The 19,977-nt window shown below is 40.4% G+C and overlaps 1 protein-coding gene across 1 annotated transcript in view; it reads right to left on the bottom strand.

The window, feature by feature from the left end:
- Positions 1 to 572: 572 nt before the first annotated feature.
- lgr6 (leucine-rich repeat containing G protein-coupled receptor 6) overlaps positions 573 to 19,977 on the bottom strand; it is a 261,234-nt gene continuing 241,829 nt past the window's right edge. Inside the window, exons 13-18 of the mRNA XM_080210083.1 lie at positions 19,587 to 19,658; positions 14,007 to 14,078; positions 10,344 to 10,469; positions 7,802 to 7,962; positions 5,326 to 5,406; positions 573 to 3,009 (exon numbers count right to left, since the gene is read on the bottom strand). Coding sequence (XP_080066209.1) covers positions 1,751 to 3,009; positions 5,326 to 5,406; positions 7,802 to 7,962; positions 10,344 to 10,469; positions 14,007 to 14,078; positions 19,587 to 19,658 — 1,771 coding nt within the window. The 3' untranslated portion in view covers positions 573 to 1,750. The remainder of the gene's footprint in view (positions 3,010 to 5,325; positions 5,407 to 7,801; positions 7,963 to 10,343; positions 10,470 to 14,006; positions 14,079 to 19,586; positions 19,659 to 19,977) is intronic.

The following is a 19,977-nucleotide window of genomic DNA, read 5'->3' on the forward strand; positions in this document are numbered from 1 at the left end:
TAAGATGTCTTCATAACAGAAATACCTTTAAGTGAATCTTTCTGCACACAGGAATTAACTAAGTCTACATTATCTTCTCTTTCATTAGAATAGTCATTCACATGCTGTTTTTAAAGAAGAAGCCAGTCAGTTTTACAACATATTGGTTCTGATAGTTAATTCACTACAACTGCATCTTCCACCCAGGTTAATTGTACATTGTTTTGAAACTAGATTATTGAATGGTTTGATAATGTGACTGCTCCCAACATTTTATTTATATTGTAGACACAACTGAGTGCAAGGAACATTTACATTAGGCGAGCACAGATGCATTATCACTTAAGCTCAAAGTAAAGAAAATTGGTTAGATTGTTTAATATGCCTTTTTGTTGCCTTTCATCAAGATTCGATTTCATTATAATTTAAAAACATCAATCAATCGATCATTTGTTAAGCTTTTTTGTATCTTAGCCAGCAACAACAAGCATTGTCGGGTGCCGAAGGAATATTAACAACTTCTCCCGGTGTATTGATGGAGTTGACCAGATAACAGGAAAGATCCTGAGTAACATAATACTCAATTAAATCAATCAGGGTATTAAGAGACCAGCATTGCTGCTGGTCAAAACTTTATTTTATCTAAAAGTACTTTGTAGATAGATAGCATGCTGTTCCATTTAAGCCTTGTTGTTGCTTGCCTTAATTTCTAGAGTTAAACAAAAACATAATAAAAATGGAAATAAAGAATAAAAATGTGACGGAGAGCTTTGAATACATTAATACATGACAAAGCAAGTATATGAAAAGAATGATTTACTTCGACATAAAATTGCTAAGTTTAGCCTCTTAAAAACAGAGTACAGTACATATAATATGTACATCCAAATAACTATCTATATTTTTACAACTAAGCAGTTTAAACAGTTCTTATAAAAAAGTAACATTTTTTTGTCAGTAAAGGGATATATAGTGTACTAGTAAGAGGTAGTTTTACTATACATCATCTGTTCTGCTGTCCAATTGTATAGAAATGTAGATTTATAGTGTTTCTATGCTGAAAGTTTCTATTGTAATAAATATATTTCTATTGTTCATTTAACATTCACTTCTACCAAGATATCAAAATATAAAAAAAAATCAGTATTTTAAAGCCATCGGGTACTCATGCTTTCCTATCTGAATATGATAACATGTGAGATGAACAATTAACTATTTCCCCTTTGCTGGAGTAATTTGTCAAATCTACCAGAAGACTTAATATTGTAAAACTATGGTGAAGAGCATATATGGCATTATATCGTCATATAACTCAGTAAGCTGCCAACAAATTCCATCCATGTTTTCAACACGGTATACATTTACATTGGATCATTAGGAGTCCCATGATTCAAGTGCTAATGGATTTTCCCTTTAATGAAATCGACACTGTGATATACACTTTTTCTTAACATTGTACAGTGACTTTTAGAAGCCTATAAAATAAATGGTCCATTGGTTCTGGGCTCATATGTGCACGTGTAGCTTTGCTAGTCACACACTTACCAGCCAAAAACCAGCTGTAGACCAGTTCATATCTATAAGTACCCCTGACCATCCATTATTTTACTTAAATTTATGGTAGTCCTGTTTAGCTGAATGAACAGCGACACATAGTTGTTCCCAATATTGTAATCCTGTTTAGCTGTCTGGTGTTACCTCATCCAGTTCTTCGTAGCATTATGTAATTCCCGGGGATTGTGCCTCTCTCAGGATTACTCAGTCCAGATATTTATACATGAGATGTGAAGGAAGGTCCTTTGGTTGGATAAAAGCTGATCTGAAGGTTGTTATGAGCTTGCTCTGTGCTCTTTGAATTAATCAAGAGCTCCTCATCAGCGAAGCAGGATTGTCGTGTTGAGTAGCTCTCTTCCTTATCGTTGCCTTTCCTCTGTTGACATGGGATAAGAGTCACAGGAGGAAATGGATAGGCCTCCATCATCTGACGATGACTCGACAGAACTCCCAGGCCATCAGTTGAATTAAGAATGATTTCGTTATCTGCAAAGGTCATCAATGCCAGGGTGGAATCACACGACTGTTTGTCTATATCTTCTGAAGTGAGTGAATCGATGCTGCCTTGTTTTGATCGGCATCTTTTCTGCCATTTGTACTCACGCAGCATACGGAAATCCTCTTTGAAATGTGGGTTGAATAACAGATAAAGCAAAGGGTTTAGACAAGCAGGCAGCGGGAGGACCAGAAGCAGGATTGATTTAATTACTTCCGGACTGATTAAGAAAAGGTTGAGCAGGGAAGAAAACGTAAGAAAGGCCACAGGACAATATAGGATGCAGTTGGTGAAGATAAGCCAAGCTACGTGCTTAATCATGGCGCAATCCCAGATGCTGTCAAATTCGCCTTTCATTAGGTCGCAGTAAAGTTTGGTGTATGTCCCAGTGATAACAAGGAAGCAAAGAATATTCATCATGATTAGAGCCACCATGAAACCTAGAGTGGAAGGCTTTCCATCGGGGATAGGCGAGGGGAGGCAAAGAGGTGAAGTCCCAAATTCTCCAACTGAGCATAGAGGCAGTGCGGCCGCACTGAATGATAGCACCATGCAGCAGACAGCAGCAATTTTCACACTACTGAAAGATGGTGATTTCCCGTATGCTCGGACACAAGACACAGAAATACTGCACTGGACGGCTGCAAGAGTCAGGAACAGGATGGATGCTTCGGAGGCAAATACGGATACAAATCCAGTGATCCTGCAGCCCAAGCCAGTTTCCCATTTTGCACCATGCTTTGCAAAATTCCCAAAAGTCATTGCATCAACAATTGCTAAGGTGCCACTGTACAGCCCTGTCAGCATATTGGCTCCTGCTATCAGACCAATCACAAACTTTACTGGAGAGAGGTAGCTGGGTGATGCAAATATCGTTGCGATGACTAGTCCATTGCATACCAAGGAGATAAGAACTATGCCCCAAACTCCAAGACGGATTATCCAACTTTCAAAAAGATATTCACATGGATTAAATGGACCTGCAATGATTTTAACAATGAGATGTTAGAAATACTGACATAACCATATCTTTTGTTCATGTTACTAAGTTTGTTCCATCATTTTGGTTGACATGTTATAACCACCTTATAAAGTTAAATTTTTAGCATAGTTATATTTGACATTTTCTGTTCCAAACTAGAACAAGGGCTGGATTTTGGCTACTGGGGTGGGTATCTTGAGATAAGAAACTTCACGATTTGCCACACCTGCCTTGGTAAAATGTGATACATCAGATTTTCACTTCAAAAAAGGCAGGTGCGTAATGAAGTCAGGACCACTGACCCTAGAAACAGATGCAAAAAGGTCATGGCAGTGGATCCCCACAGTGAAGAAGGAGACCATTCAGCCCATTGAGTCTGCACTGACAACAATCCCACCCAGGCCCTATCCCCATAATCCCATGTATTGACCCCTGCTAATCCCCTGATACTAAAGGCAATTTAGCATGGCCAATCAACCTAACTCACATATCTTTGGAGTGTAGGAAGAAGCCGGAACACCCGGAGGAAATCCATTCAGACAAGGAGAGTGCACAGACTCTGCACGGACAGTGACCTGAGACTGGAATTGAATCCGGTCCCTGGCGCTGTGAGGCAGCAGTGCTAACCACTGAGCCATTATGCCATCCTACACGCTCCCAATTATTTGAAAATATTTTAGACTCGCTAATTCTCACCCCTCACAACTCCACCCACTCCACTCCCATGGTCCTTCATAGGGCCCTATTTTACCATTTTGATTCTAAGTGATGGGCGGACTTGAAACTGGGAGTGTTTCAGATCTGACTTTCAGACCCCTTCTCAGATGCCCCATATGCACTCTGTCTGAAAAAATAGCAGTAATTCCGAATTGCGTTGCACAAGTCTGTGGGTGGGGCTTAATGCATATGAAACCCTGCAGCTCTGATTGGCATTTCCATGCGCAGAGAAAAAGAAAATAGAATGCCACTCCCTTGCCACATCCTTCCAGGATAATGCTTGCCCCAGCCCCCACGGACATTACCCCTGCCCAAAACATTACTGACCCCCTCTCATTCTCCCACTCCCCCTGCCACCCAGAGTGATCACGGCTCTTGTCACCCTTGCTCCCCACCGATCTCAGGCAGAGTGGCAGCAGACCATACCTTCCCCTCCACTGCTCTCAGGCAGAGTGGCAGCAGACACCCTTTCTTCCTCCCCGCTGATCTCAAGCAGAGAGCCGTCAGACGCTAGGCACCTACCTCCTCACTAACTGGAGCACCCAAATTGGACTTTTATGGAGCATGTCTGTTTCGCACCAATTCTGGATGGGTGAATTCAGTGGTGAAGGGGGAAGTGCTGGTAAAGTTGGGAGTGCAGCACATTAAGTTAACATAAATTCACACCGAAAATGGTGCAACTTGATGGTAAAATCGGGTCCATGGTCTTCATGCAAGATCAATGCTAATATCATTCCATCCAACATATAAACACGATAGCCACAAACTCCATAGCCACTATGGGCAGCCCTCAGAAGCCATGTGAAGATGAAAAATATACTTCTAAAATTCTAATACAACTCTCACCATACAAAGGTGATAGTAAATAAAAGCTTTCATTCATGAAAACAAGAATTCTTTCCTAAAGTACTTAAACTCATAAAAACAATTTACTTTCATACCCCTAATCTTTTAATAGTCTCTTTAAGCTATCAATAAATCTATGGACTCCAAAGATCCCATTGAGATAATTGTAGCATTTGTAGCTTAGTCATACATTCATAATGAATAACCTTTAAGGAAATGTCTACAAAGAATTCTATTGAAACGACTTGAACAGATGCTCCACCAACTGGTGTGTCAATCAAAGCAGTCCAGCAGAGTTTTTTTAACAACCACTGACAGCTGCAGCCAGTTTTCTTTATAGTTAAAGAGTGGGACCTTAAAAAAAATCATATTATGATAATTAATTAGATCTCATGAGCCCCTTACGAGCATTTATGTTCAACTCCATAAATTTATGACTGTGAGACCATGAGGCCCTTGCATCAGCTCAAATTGTGTCTCTTCGAACTCACCTTTAAGTTCAAATGTCCCTGTTGTGTTTAGGTTTCTATACTGCGTGAATTCTCTCACCCACTTTCCCCTACTGGCAAAAATGGGACCTGTCAGAAATGGGGTTGGCACTTGAAGTCCAATTCACCATTTTTAAATATCTGCAGGGTCTTCTCAATCCAACCAAAATCTAGCTCTAATTGATTGGTTTTGTAAGTTTTCTGGGTGTGATATAATTATCACCTTTGCTTTTTAATATCTCATTTGCATTTTGGGGACTCACCTGGAGCAGGTGTGCACTGAATACTGGGATGCAGTTTGGGGTCTTCCACATCTAACTGAAAGTCTTCCATATCTAAATAAACTGGACAATTTTTGCAAAAGAAATAGTGTTAGAATGTGGGTTTTGAGAGAATTTCAGCAATACCATCAAAAACAAGAACACACAATTCATTTTGCCTTGCCTGAGTACAATTACAACACCCTTCATAATTGAAACAATATTTGGCTCTCCTTAACTATATTTTCCCCAAATTGAAGCTTTTTTATTTATAAACGCTTCAACATAATGATGGTTTTTGATCATAAAGTGTAACTTCATGATTACAGAGCTCCCAACAGGGAATGGAGCTCACAGGATTTAAGTTTATTTATTAGTCACAAGTAGGCTTATATTAACACTGCAATGAAGTTACTGCGAAAATCCCCTAGTCGCCACAATCCGGCGCCTGTTCAGGTGCACTGAAGGAGGAGTTACTTGGCCAGTGCACCTAATTGGTACATCATTTGGACTGTGGGAGGAAACCAGAACACCCAGAAGAAACCCACTTAGACATGGGGAGAAGATGGAAACTCCACACAGACAGTCAACCAAGTCCAGAATTAATGTCCCTGGTGCCGTGAGGCAGCAGTGCTAACCACTGTACCACCGTGCCACCCACTTCTGCTACTTCTGAGCATTTTGGGGATGCTATCTCTCAGTCTTCAGCCTCTAACGATTAGCATTAGATGTGTACTTCTGCTGATCAGAAGGCACTCAGATCCATGATGTAACATGCTTGGCCAGAATCAGCCTTCCCGATCACTGAATGTCAGCACATGTTACTTTTCCCAGTCAGCTCAATCCGGTGACTGCCCATGGAGGATACAGCCCTGGCTGCCCATTCATTTGAAGTGGTAACACAACCAGGGCAAGAATCCTTCAGGAACTCAGATGCCTTGGGATAAGCACCACCTTGATCTCAAGAGGTTAATGAGATCATGCTGTGATCAACCACCAACATTCAGAACAGATTGAAGCATAAGTCCCAAGGTAGACATGTTGGTAAAAAGAAGCACCTGTTATATAAATAGGTACATTAAAACTGCACTTTAAAAGTGGAGTTCAGCTTTCCGAAGAAAGTACGTGTGTTGTTTGTTTTTTTGGTGTTAGATGATATTTGGAGGCTACTTTGTTATGGGAGACTTCTTCTAAACTTTATTATTGGACTGTTACCTTTTTAAGTAGATCGTTAATGAAGCACTAATGGGGTGGCACGATCCACAGGTACAAGAGGCAGTGTAATTAATATATAGTTGGTTCTTCTATGGTTGAGCTTTTATCCCCAATAAAATTTCTTGACATTCAAAAGCTGGGAACTTAGTCACTTCCTGATTTCTTTTATTCACTCTTTGGGTGTGGGTATTGCTTGGAAGTCGAACATATGTTGTCTATCACTAGTTGTCCTGAGAAGATGTTGGTGGACCTTGTGATTGATAATTTGTCCCTTTATTTTATGGGATTAACTGAAGGCAAGTACAATCCTGGCTTAAAATGACAAAACTTCTGGGCAGGCAACTTTTCATTTCCACATATGCATCACTTTGGGACAATCAATGATTTCACCAACCAGTAGTACATGACCATAAGACATATTTTGGAGAGGTTATGCCTTGACCCATATGCAAATTGTGGTGTCTTTCAGTAGATCTACACCAGATTTTTACATAAGATTACATATACAGCACAGAAACAGGCTATTTAACCAAACCAGTCCATGCCCAGGTTTAAACTCCATTTGAGCCTCCTCTCACCTTTTCTCCTCTAAATCTACCATTGTAACCATTTATTCCCTTCACCCTCAAATGCATCACTATTATTCACTTCAATCATTCTCTGCGGTAGTCAGTTCCACATTCTCACCATTCTTTGGGTGAAGAAGTTTCTTCTGAATTCTCTATTGGATTAATTGGTGACTATATTATCTTGATGGTCTCTAGACATGCTGTTTTCTAAAAGAGGAAACATTCTCTCTGTAACCAATCTATCAAAATCTGTCATAATTTTACCCCAGCCTACTTTCGTTAAGAGAAAAGACACTCAGCTTGTCAATGCTTTTCTGATATGGGGGTATAGGGGATGAATTATCCAGACATTCACACTGGTGGGATTGCCCAGTCCCACTGTCTGCACACCTCCCCTCCTGTGGGTTTTGCAGCAATGTGTGGTGACATCAGTGGGAGATCCCAATGACAGCAGCAGGACCAGCGAATCCTGTTGCCAGTAAACAGCGTGCCATCTCCCACTGCCAAGAAACATGCAAATTGAAGGCTGGAGAATTCCTCCCAGATTTATCCACACATTCCTGCAATTGTCTTTGTAGATCTTCCCTGCATCCTCTCCAGTGCCTCTGTATTGTATTAATAATATGGTACCAAACCAAACAAAATTTTGTGCCTTGAATTCATTCCGTATGCTAGAATGTTACTATAATACTTACAGTTACTGTCTGGTGCAACAGGGAATACACCAATGGCTCTTTTCTGGGCATCCTCATCATCACCGAGAGTAGCTTCTGCACCCCATAGGTTAGACTGTTTGTAATTATTTTTGCAGGATCCATATGCACAACACTGGTAAGCATATGGCATTTCCAGCACCCTGTATACAAAATACAAACTTTGCAATTAATAAGCAGTAAAAAGTTTAGATCCACAGCACATAACAGTATAAAATGTCAGTGAAATTTTTCAGAATTCTTCCAGGGATAGCAATGGGGTATTAAGTACTTTTGTTTGCCTGGTATAAAACTGGGAACAGTATTTATCTTCTCCTGTTTTCCCACAGGCAAAGTTGCTATTGCATGGTCAAACTGTTTTATTTCTTCAGGTTCTTCCTATCAGGTTTTTGGGAGTGTAGAAACATAGAAGATAGGAGCAGTAGGAGGCCATTTGGCCCTTGGAGCCTGCTCCACCATTCATCACAATCATGGATGATCGTCCAACTCAATAGCCTAATCCTGCTTTCTCCCCATAATCTATAGTCCCCAAGTGCTATATCTAGCAGCCGCTTGAATACATCGGTAGGAATGCCACAGAGAAATGGCCTTATAATGAGAGTTAATAGGACAATTTTAGATTGCCATTAATATAATGGGAATTAATGTCTTGGTGGTTTGGAATCCCTCATTGATACAGACAAATGTACTTACATTGTTCCAAAACTTTATTTTAATTTGCACATTTTCAATTAGCTTTATGGTCCCACTGCTGAACTACCATAAAGAGTGGAAAGAAAATTTTTTGAAATAGCATAGTTTTATTTTTGTCTGACAGTGCCAGAACAACAACACGTGGAAGGCAACTATGATGAGGACAGATAGCTGTTTGATTTGTTAAGAGTGTAGCTTAATGACCACAGTTTGTGGTGCGTTTCTCAATAGCATTAATGATTTGGCATATGAATAATTTGCTGGGAACAGTATCCTCACCATATCATAAAGCTATTTTTAATTCAACATATTTAAGCAAAAATGCATGAGTCACTCAAGCAATTTTATAAGGATTAATTGGGAACGTATTTTCTCACAATGATTTCCCATAGGCTGGCCAACTGGTTTAACAGGACTGTCATTTATGATCTTGAGGTTTAGTGGGATGTTTATTAGACTGGGAGATGAATAGATTATTAGATTTTATGTATTTTAGCAAACTGCTAACCATACATGAATTTTTATGGTTTTAGTTTTTAAGCCAATGTGTTTGCATTTTAAAATGTTTAATTTCCGCTTGAGGTTTTTTAAAATCAGTACAGTAATGCTTTGTACATATGCCAATAATAAAATCATCAGCGGGAGGAATTTCACTCCCTCGATCTATGTGTTGAGACTTCAAGGCCAGAGTTTTGCGGCTGTTCACGCCCTGCCACCACTGCAAGAGAGGGCACAAAGTTTGGCACATAGCCAAATCTCTATTTACTGAAGCGGGACCAGAGAACATCGCTGGTGTGAACAGCTGTAAAATTCCGGCCCATATCCACCCATGTCACGTCCGAACATACTGCGTGTCTAATGTTGTTTTGATGAGAGGTGACAGATTTGAAACATAGGCCGGAATTCTCCAGCCGTTCATGCTCCGTTGCCGTTGCGTGCGAGGAAGGCGAATTTGGCGCTCAGACAAATTTGCTGCGGGACTGGAGAATCCCGGCTGCGAACGAGGTTGGAGAATCCGGCCCATTAACTCTGTTTCTCTCTCCACAGATGCTGCTGGATCTGCTGAGTATTTCTAGCATTTTCTATGTTTATATGTCCAGTGTATCTTTTCCCTCTTCCTATCACTTTTAATGAACAACCATAGGACAAGTACAAGTAGAATGACTGCGAAAAACATTGAATTGTACAATTCTCACTCAGTGAACAAGTTATATCAGTGCAGTTCATTTCCCACTATGTTCTGCTTTTTCTAGTTTGCTGTTTCAAAATAAAATGAAGGAATATGATCATGCACAACAAATTATTTGCTTAAATTCCTCTTGTTTGACATGAAATGGATCTCATTATTTAAGCTTAAATTTGTTATTCCTTAATGCTTCCCATATAGAATTCTCCGAGATCACATTTCTACATTAATCCTCACAATATTGGATAAAACAAGAATTTTGGATGATTAATATGATTGCCATCACTTTTATTGCCAGTTCCATATTCACGCTCCAATCAAGATGACAGGAAATTCTGGTCGCCATATGTAATGACATCATTAATGCATGCATGAAGGTTTCCTCTAATCAGTATTTTTAATAAAATTGCAAATACATTAAATCTTTGCTAAATGCTAGTGAATATTGCAAAATTTCCCTGTTGTGGATTAATCTCTTTAAAATGATGCCTTTTAAAGTGATGTCAATTCTGTAGATGACTTGCACAGGCAGTGCAATCTGCTGCACTGACAAAGATATGTTGATTATTATTTTCTTCTGCACCAAAGCATCAACATTTAGAAATGAACATTTCGAATTAAATGATTGGTTCCAATAAATCCTACCTTAGCTTGGGAAAGTTCTCTTCTGAATAGGACTCAGAAAGTGCCAGATTTCCTTTTAGTTTTAGATGTGTCAATCCACTGAGACCATTCAAAGGGAGGGAGGAAAGTTGGTTGAAGGTCAGGTCCCTGTCAAATGTTAGATATATATAAGATTGGCAGTTAAGGGTAAACTTGCAATGAATTGAGTATTCAAATAGCATAGGAGGTCACTGCTTATTCACAGAAGCTCACAGAATTTTGCTTTGGTAGTTACTTATCCATCACAGAGATGGTACTGATGACTGTTGACTCTGGCACTGAGAACTGCTTAAATAAGAAATTTAGTACTTCTAGTACTAAAGTACTTCTAGTACTTATTTCTAAGTACTTAGTACTTAGAAATTTCAGTACTTCTGGACTCACTGTACTCCTGGTACTACCAGCCACCACTGTTCTGGGCCTGACTGTCAGATAAACATCAGTAACTGACAGTTTTTAACAGGTAAGAAAACAATCTGAACAATCGCTCACAGTCCATTACAGTAAGGCTGGGAATACGACAGCTCTTCCAGGGAGCTATGCCTGGGATATTATGATCAGGGGGAAAGAGAGAAATTCTGGGGTATGAGAGCCCAAGATTTCATTGTGAGGCACTAAGGAGCATTTTGGGTTCACAAGGAAATCAAATAATTCTTCTTAAAAAATAACTTATCTGTGGCATCCTTCAGCTCATGGCAAGTTTGGCCTGAAAAACAGTTTTACAGCACAGGTCTCTAGTTGAAACCACAAATCAAGCTCTGCTAATGGCCATCAACGTTTGTTCTGCATTTCAAAGAGCACCCTCTGACTTGAGTGGGAGTGAGTGTCCTTGCCGCCTGCAAATTACAATTGCTCTGGTCAGATAGGAACAAGAAAGGAGTGGAAATGTCTGCTTCTTTTTAAAATCAGGACCATGGAAATGAGTCAAGTCAGTGCAACACTTTTTATCTATTTGCTGGCTTATCTGGGTCCCCTCTGCAGTTTCCTTTAACCCTTTTAACATCAGTGTCCTGGCATAGCTCCCTGGAAGAGCTGTCATATTCCCAGCCTTACTCCAGTGGACTGTGAGCGATTGTTCAGATTGTTGCCATTAAGAAGAGATCTGGCTCTCAAAATATCTTGCGTTTTTTGCCAAGGACTTCAGGCGGGCAGTGCAATTGCCACATCCACTGTCCAAAGTCTGCTTCATCTCAACATTGCCTCCATTGGCCCTTATGCCAAAGAAGGAAAAAAATACTAAGACAGGGAAATAAGAATACTGGTCCAAACTGTTTTTCCCTTCTGGGGTTCATCTCTTACGCCTTCATATGTGGATGATATCAAGAATATAGAAAGCAAACAGCTACTGTATTATTCAGTGTTTCCAACAATAAGTTTCTTGTTACCCTGGCGTGTGCCACATTAGATGATGAGAACAATCCCCACACCCTCTCAACAATATCAGTCTGATTGAAAATCATAGAATCATAAAGTAGAATCATAGAATTCCTACAGTGCAGGATGAGGCCATTTGGTCCATCGAGTCAGCACTGACTCTCTAACAGATTATCTTACCTATCTCTGTAACCACACAGTTTACCATGGCGAATTATTCTAAGCTACACATCTTGGAATACTAAGGAGCAATTTACCATGGCCTACCCAACTAACCTCCTGGGTGTCCGTGCCATTGCTATAAAGACACTTGCAAGTGAAACATAAAGATAATGGACATCGACAAAGGGAAGACAGTCAACGATGGCAGTGACTTCTGGAGTTTGACCTTTTGGAAGGGCACAGGACTAATAGGGGGAGGGAACTTGCTGTGAACCAAGACATAAGAAACAGAGTTTTGGATGACTTCAAATTTATAGAGAGTGGAATATGGGAAGTCATCCAGGAGGGTGTGGGAATAGCCAATTTAAAGCTTGTCAGAAATGAGGATTTCTGCTACAGATGCACAGAAATGGGGCAAAGTCGAACAATGCTACAGAGCTGGAAATAGATGATGTCAGAGATGGCACAAACATGAGGTTGGAAGTGCATGTCAGAATCAAATGTGGATTCAAGATTGGTTTAATCTCAGACCATCGCCAGGGAGAGAGATGGAGTTAGGGAACAGAGTTTGGAATGGTGATTAATAAGAATGGCTTCAGTTTTCTCAATATTTAATTGCAAATTATTAAATACTTGTTATTATTTGAGTATATACTCTGTCGTCAAAATACAGAAAACTGCTTGGGGAAGTATGTCCAGTGCCTACACCACAACAATTATACAAGTGAACCATAGTATTACCATTGCTATTGTTGTGTTAAAATGTACGTAATGTTTCTGAATGCCTAGAGATCTTTGCCTTTTGGTTGAAATGATTCTTGTTTTCACCTCATGAACTTTATGAATTGAATTCTGAAGTGTGGCCTTTTTAAAACATAAAATCATAGAAAGCCTACAGTGCAGAAAGAGGCCATCTGGCCCATTGAGTCTGCACTGACCACAATCCCATTCAGACCCTACCCTCATATCCTACACATGTACCTGCTAATCCCTCTAAGCTATGCATCTCAGGATACTAACAGGCAATTTTAGCATACCCAATCAACCTAACCACACACCTTTGGACTGTGGAAGGAAATCGGAGCACCCGGAGGAAATCCACGCAGACATGAGGAGAATGTGCAAACTCCACACAGACAGTGACCCAAGCTGGGAATCAAACCCAGATCCCTGGCGCTGTGAAGCAGCAGTGCTAACCATTGTGCTACCACGTCACCCATAAAGACACTTGGATTTGAACCACAGATCTCTGACACCTGTAGTCAAATCCTTTACCACTGAGCTATACTCCCAATACATTTTGGCGGCTTTTCTTCTAACCATTTACGAAGCAAAATTCTGAGAATGAACTTGAAATAATTCCATCTTGGTTTTCATTGCTTGTTCTGTTTTCAATGCCATTGATAGAATCATAGAATCCCTACAGTTCAGAAGGAGGCCATTTGGTTCATCAAACCTGCATCGACAACAATTCAACCCAGTCCCTATCCCTGTAATCCCACATATTTAATCTGCTAATCTCATTGACACTAAGGGGCAATTTAGCATGGCCAAACCACCTAGCATGCACATCTTTGGATGTGGGAAGAAACCTGGAGCACCCAGAGGAAACCCATGCAGACACAGGGAGAATGTGCGAACTCCACACAGGCAGTCATCTGAGGCTAGAATTGAACCTGCATCCCTGGCGCTGTGAGGCAGCAGTGCTAACCACTGTGCTGCCCTGCTGAAAATGTTATTTATGTAATGAACACCTGTATCAGGAAAACCCCAATTCATGAAAGATAGTGGAACTTATGTGCTAATTCTATCAAAGAAACAGTGGATAAAAGGCATTTGATACCCCAGAATGTCCAAGACACAGATAGCGATCAAAAGCTATCATGAGGCGAGAGATGCAACAAGCTTAGATTAAAACCTGACAAGAAATTATTATAATGAGACATCATATAACAGGTATTTCACCACATTACAGTCTCATTACAGAAAAATAGCTGTTCATGCTCATTTAAAATGAAATAATGTTGAACTTTAAACAGTTATCCTGAGATGAGAGACTCAATCTGCCTTGCCCCTACATAATAAGTAACAGTAATTGAAAATACTTACAGCTTTGTTAAGGAACGTAATGAAACAAAGGCATCAAGATGAATGAATGTTATTTGATTCCAACTAAGGTCTCTGGAGAGAAAAAAAAGTTGATAAATACCTAATTTATGAATTTGATAATGCTTGCCGCATTAAATAAAGCATGAACGAAATAACATTCCATGCAATAAAATAAAATGTCCACTGTCCTAAATCAAAACTTTGCATCCTAGTATCAAGAATTTGCTGAATTTTTTGTGACATTGATCAAGATCTAATGTGAAGCGGCCTTAAGCAAGATTCTACACAGTGAAGGCCACAGAATATACGGATTGGTGGGTGAGTAAAAAAAGCTTATGCTCCCTCTTGGGGGAAATAAACAGAATTCCAGCTGTAAGCCATTAAATGTTACAGTGGAATTGCCCATTCTTGCATTGTACTGAAAACATAGCATGAAAGTATAGGCCTAACCTCTTCTAATTGGTTGCAACCTGATAATTTTTCCCTCACAGTGTGTGACGAACGGAAGCAGTTTTTACACAGCTCTCACGAGAGCTCAAATAATTTTACATTTGGATCATAGTATAGTACACTATCATTCTGTGGTGGATCCACAGACTTATTCTCCGATATCTTTTTACACTTTTCTCTTAAGAAGCTTTCCTATTTCCATTTTAAAATCTATTATAAATTGTTGTTCCACCGTGGATTCTGGCAGAGTATTCCAAATTCCAGCAACTTTCTGCAAGGTGATGTGAGTACAGGAGTGAACAAGTCTTGCTGCAACTGTATAGAGCATAGTGAGACTGTATCTGGAGTATTGCGTACAGTTTTGGTCTGCTTACCTAAGGAAGGATTTTAAAAAATTCATTTGTGGCTCATGGGCATCGCTGGCTGCCCAGCATTTATTGCCCATCCCTAATTGCCTTTGATTGATATAACTGAGTGGCTTGCTAGGCCATTTCAGAGGGCAGTTGAGAGTCAACCACATTGCTGTGGCTCTAAGTCACATGTAGGTCAGACCAGGTAAAGATGGCAGATTTCCCTCCCAGAAGGACATTAGTGGACCTGATGGATTTTTCAACAATTGTTTCATGGATTCTTAATTCCAGATATTTTTATTGAATTCAAATTCCACCATCTGCCGTGGCAGGATTTGAACCTGGGACCTCAGAACATTATCTGAGTTTCTGGATTGATAGTCTAGCAATTGTACCATTTGGCCATCGCCTCCCCTGTACAGAGAGAGTGCAATGACAGTTCACCGGTTCACCTCTGGGATGTCTGGATTGTCATATAAGGGGAGATTGTGGAGCCTTAGCCTTTATTCTCTAGAAATTAGAAGGATGTGAGGTGAGCTTATTGAAGCACACAAAATTCTTACAGGGCTTGAAAGGGAATGATGTTTCCTATGGCTGGGGTGGTGGTGGGGCGGGGAGGCTGGGGGCGGGGGGGGGTGCATCTACAAACCAGAGACACAGTTGCAGATTAAGATGTAGGCCATTGGGAACTGAGACGAGAAGGGATTTCACTCAGGGAATGGTAAATCTTTGGAATTCTTGGCACTGTAAGGTTGTGGAGCCTCATTTGTTGAGTATATTTAAGACAGAGAGTTATGGATTTCAAGATATCAAGGGTTAGGTAGATGGTGCAAGAAAATGGTGTTGAGGTAGAAGATCTGTCAAGTTAAATGTTGGACCGGGCTCAAGCATCTGTAAGGCCTTTTCCTATTCCCATTTAGTATGTTAATATGTTCCTAAAACAAATTTTCTAACCTTTCCCTCTACCCTGTCAATGTTGCTCTCAAACTTATGCACCTTTTACTCACTGACCAGTGAATTAGTTTTGTTTTCCCAATGTAATCAACACTAACGGATCTGATGACCGCTGCTAGATTTCTTCTTAAACTTCTCTTTCTAATGACAGGAACCCCAGTTTTTCTGATCTTGCCTCATAACCAAAGCTCCTCATCAAAATCAAAATGATTTCATGAAATCTGGAACAAAAACAGAAACTGCAGCTCACCAATTGCTATAAATGTGGGTGAAGAACCAACCTTTGATGCCTCCAAAAATCCCTCCAAATAAAGGGGCCAACTTATACTCCAAACATAAAAGTGAATTGCTGGCCTAGGTGTTCACTATCAGTGCCATTTGCCATGTGGTGTCTGCTCTATGTGGGCATGTCTTAAACTCCCAAGCATCTTTGCAGCACAGCTTGCATTAATTGCCTGATACCTTGTACCCAGTTACAAAGTACCAATAAATAACACATCCATTTGCAGGATGGCTGACTACTAACGCTAAACATTTCATGGCTGGAAAAGGTAGGGGTCAAAGTTACACGCGGAGTATGTGATAAAGCACAATTCTTGGGGCCTGAAAAATGGGGCCATTCTGTATGCTGTGTTGACTTATACATCATGATTTATGGTATAAGCTCTGCCTAATTTTCCATTGACTTGGTGAGAAGAAAAATCAGGCATATATTGTAACAGACAGATGATTCAGTAGATGTGATTTTGACTCACTCTAAACTCAACACACATATAAAGATAGAATTAGGCCCAAAATGTCTAATTTTTGAATCATTAACCATGTTAAAAGCCCAAATCACCAGGGTGTTTTAGTTTTACAAGCCCATTCCTCCACTACCCCTGCCCACTCCAGCTCCCATTATCACACAAAGACAGTGTGAATAATATCTAAAACATATATGTTCAATTGATTAAAAGAGTGATCTATTATCACTGCGCTCAAAAAGGTATCTTTAAAGAAGTATCTTCAGCAGACCCAAACTCGTAATCCAAAGTGTATTTTAAATATTTCTGCCATCCCTTCAGCATTCACATGAATTCCATTTTTATCTTTGTTCAGCCCTACCCTCACATTAACTAATCTTTTACTTTTTTATCTGTTTATAAAATCCTTTACTATTTCCTTTTATGTTGCCTACCAGTTTTTCTAACAATGAGCCTTTGTCTCAGCAGTAGCACTCCTACTTCTGAGTCAGAAGGTGGAGGTTTCAATCGCCATTGCATACAGCTCTGGCAAATGGAGATGTGAACATGGTCTCTAGCTATTGCTTTTATATCCAGTGGGGTACTTACCTCCTCAAAGTGATCAGTAACTCATTAATAATATGCGATGTCCAAGAATATAATAATGTGTTTGGAATACCTATCGTGGAGAAAAACAAAGCACTTTCGCTGCAGTGTGGTTGACTCTGAACTGCCCTCGGGCAACCAGGGATGGGCAATAAATGCTGATGTGGGTATGCCGGTGTTGGACTGGCGTAAACACAGTAAAAAGTCTGACAACACCAGGTTTTAGTCCAACTGATTTATTTGATAGTAAACTCACAAGATTTCGGGGTTAGCTCCTTCGTCAGGTGAATGGAGAGTTCTGACCTCAGACACAGCATATAAAGCACAGACAGTTTAGAGATTACTGATTAAAATGCGAATCCTTACACCTAACCTGCTGTTCAAAACATGAAGTGGCTGACAATGTGAGTGGAAGGAGCACTGATCACAGGTTAAAGAAATGTGTATTGTCTCCAGACAATATTGTCTCCAGACAGTCTCAACAGGGATCTTGGGTTTATGTCGCACTATCTGTAACCCCCGTGACTTGCCTGGGTTTGCAAAACCTCACTTACTGTACTGTCTGGAGACAATACACATCTCTTTAACCTGTGATCAGTGCTCCTTCCATTCACATTGTCAGCCACTTCAGGTCTTGAACAGCAGGTTAGGTGTAAGGATTCGCATTCTAATCAGTAATCTCTAAACTGTCTGTGCTTTATATGCTCTGTCTGAGGCCAGAACTCTCCATTCACCTGACGAAGGGGCTAACCCCGAAAGCTTGTGAGTCTATTATCAAATAAATCGGTTGGACTAAAACCTGGTGTTGTCAGACTTTTTACAATAAATGCTGGCCAGTCAGCAAAGCACATTTCCCATGAATGAACGAAAAAAACAGTTTTACCAGGATGCTGTCTGGATTAGAGGGTATGAGCTATAAGGGGAGGCTGGAAAAAATAGGGTTGTTTTCTCTGGAGTGGCAGAGGCTGAGGGGAGCCCTGATAGAAGTCTGTAAAATTATGAGAGGCACAGATAGGATTGACAATCAGAATCGTTTTCCCAGAATTGGAATATCTAATACTGGGTGGGTGGGGGCAAAAGAACATAAGGAATAGGAGCAGGAGTAGGCCATCTAGCCCCTCGAGTCTGCCCTGCCATTCAATAAGATCATGGCTGATCTGATAGTGGTTCAGTTCCACTCACCTGCCTGCTCCCCATAACCCTTAATTCCCTTATTGATCAGAAATCTATCTACTTGTGACTTAAACACATTTAACGAGGTATCCTCCACTGCTTCAATAGACAGAGAATTCCAAAGATTCAGTACCCTCTGAAAGAAGAACTTCCTCCTCAACTCTGATGACAGAGGGAAAAGTTCAGAGGAGATGCGAAGGGCAAGTTTTTTACTCAGAGAGTGGTAGGTGTCTGGATCACACTGCCAGGGGTGGTGGTAGAGGCAGGTATGATTGGGATGTTTAAGGGGCTTTTAGATAAATGCATGGATATACAAGGAACAGAAGGATATGGACCAAGAGGAGGCAGAAGGGATTAGTTTAATTTGGCATCACGTTCAGCACAACATCATGGACAAAAGGGCCTGTACCTGTGCTGTACTGTTCTATAATAAGAAGTCTCACAACACCACGTTAAAGTTCAACAGATTTATTCGGAATCACAAGCTTTCAGAATGCTGCACCTTCATCAGTTGATGAAGGAGCCTGCTGGAGAAGCAGTGCTCTGAAAGCTTGTGATTCTGAATAAACCTATTGGACTTTAACCTGGTGCTGTGACACTTCTTGCTGTGCCCACCCCAATCCAACGCCAGCATCTCCACATCATGAATATAGTTCTATGTTCTCTCTTCTGAAGTATCCCTTTGAATGTCAAATCAAAGAAGTTGGATTTTGTTTTTAAATAGTTATAGATAACATAAACTCCTTGCAATGAGTAAGGAATAGTTGTGGAAGCTCAGTTTAATAAGGGGTCGTCAGTTTGTAACATAAGATGCAGATGAGCTATTGTCTGCCAAGGGTTAATATCTTGTAACTGAGGGTTACATCTGTGAGAAAAAGTCACTTTCCCACACAGCCTGTTGAATCAGGACAATGAATACAAAAGGCGCAAATGACTACGAACAAAGTTTATTTACTGCTGCAAGTTATGGTATTTCATGCTGGAGGCTGATTCCTTCTTTGTCTTTTCCAATTGTTTTTGGCCATTTATGACAGAAGCCAGGTAGAATATAGCTATGGCCTGGACAAAACTCTGAACTAAAAAGGCAAGGAGAGGAAGCAATTTCTTGTCTTTGCGACCGTTTCCCAATTATTTAAAACATCCGTTGTAAGGGTGACTGATGCTACACCTACAAAGAGCATTCACAGGCATCTAATTTTATATGACTGCCTGTGTGATTGAGTTCCAGCTTGGTGCCTGGAATCGGGTTTCTGTCTTATCAGCACAGCAGTAAAACTTCATTTGGGAAGACTGCTCAGGAAAGAATGCGAAAAGCTACTCACAGAGATCGCAGAGCCATTAGCTGTTGAAACGTGTCAGCTCTGATTTCAGTGATTCTATTGTGCTGCAGGCCACTGAAAAGACAAACAGTACAATGAGATCAAGGTTTCAAGACATCACTCTTTTTTTGCGGCGGACAGAGGGAAAAAAATCAATCATTTTGGCATGAGGAAAGACAAAACAAAGCGGAAGTGGATTGTATCAAACGTTAAAGAAGTGGCTTAACGTTATACAGAAGATATGCTTCCATTATCAGATTTTAGACCATTTTCCCCCTTCCTGAGGGTACTGGTTCACAGCTGCATCGGTACTAGCCACTATTTGCTATCTTGCTTAAGACATGGTTCTTTACATATATGGCCTGTGTTGGTTACTTGGTTGTTCTGGGAAACA

The sequence above is a fragment of the Carcharhinus amblyrhynchos genome, chromosome 22 (assembly GCF_965287045.1).
Source record: "Carcharhinus amblyrhynchos chromosome 22, sCarAmb.v2.hapA, whole genome shotgun sequence".
In the NCBI taxonomy this organism is placed as follows: Eukaryota; Metazoa; Chordata; class Chondrichthyes; order Carcharhiniformes; family Carcharhinidae; genus Carcharhinus; species Carcharhinus amblyrhynchos.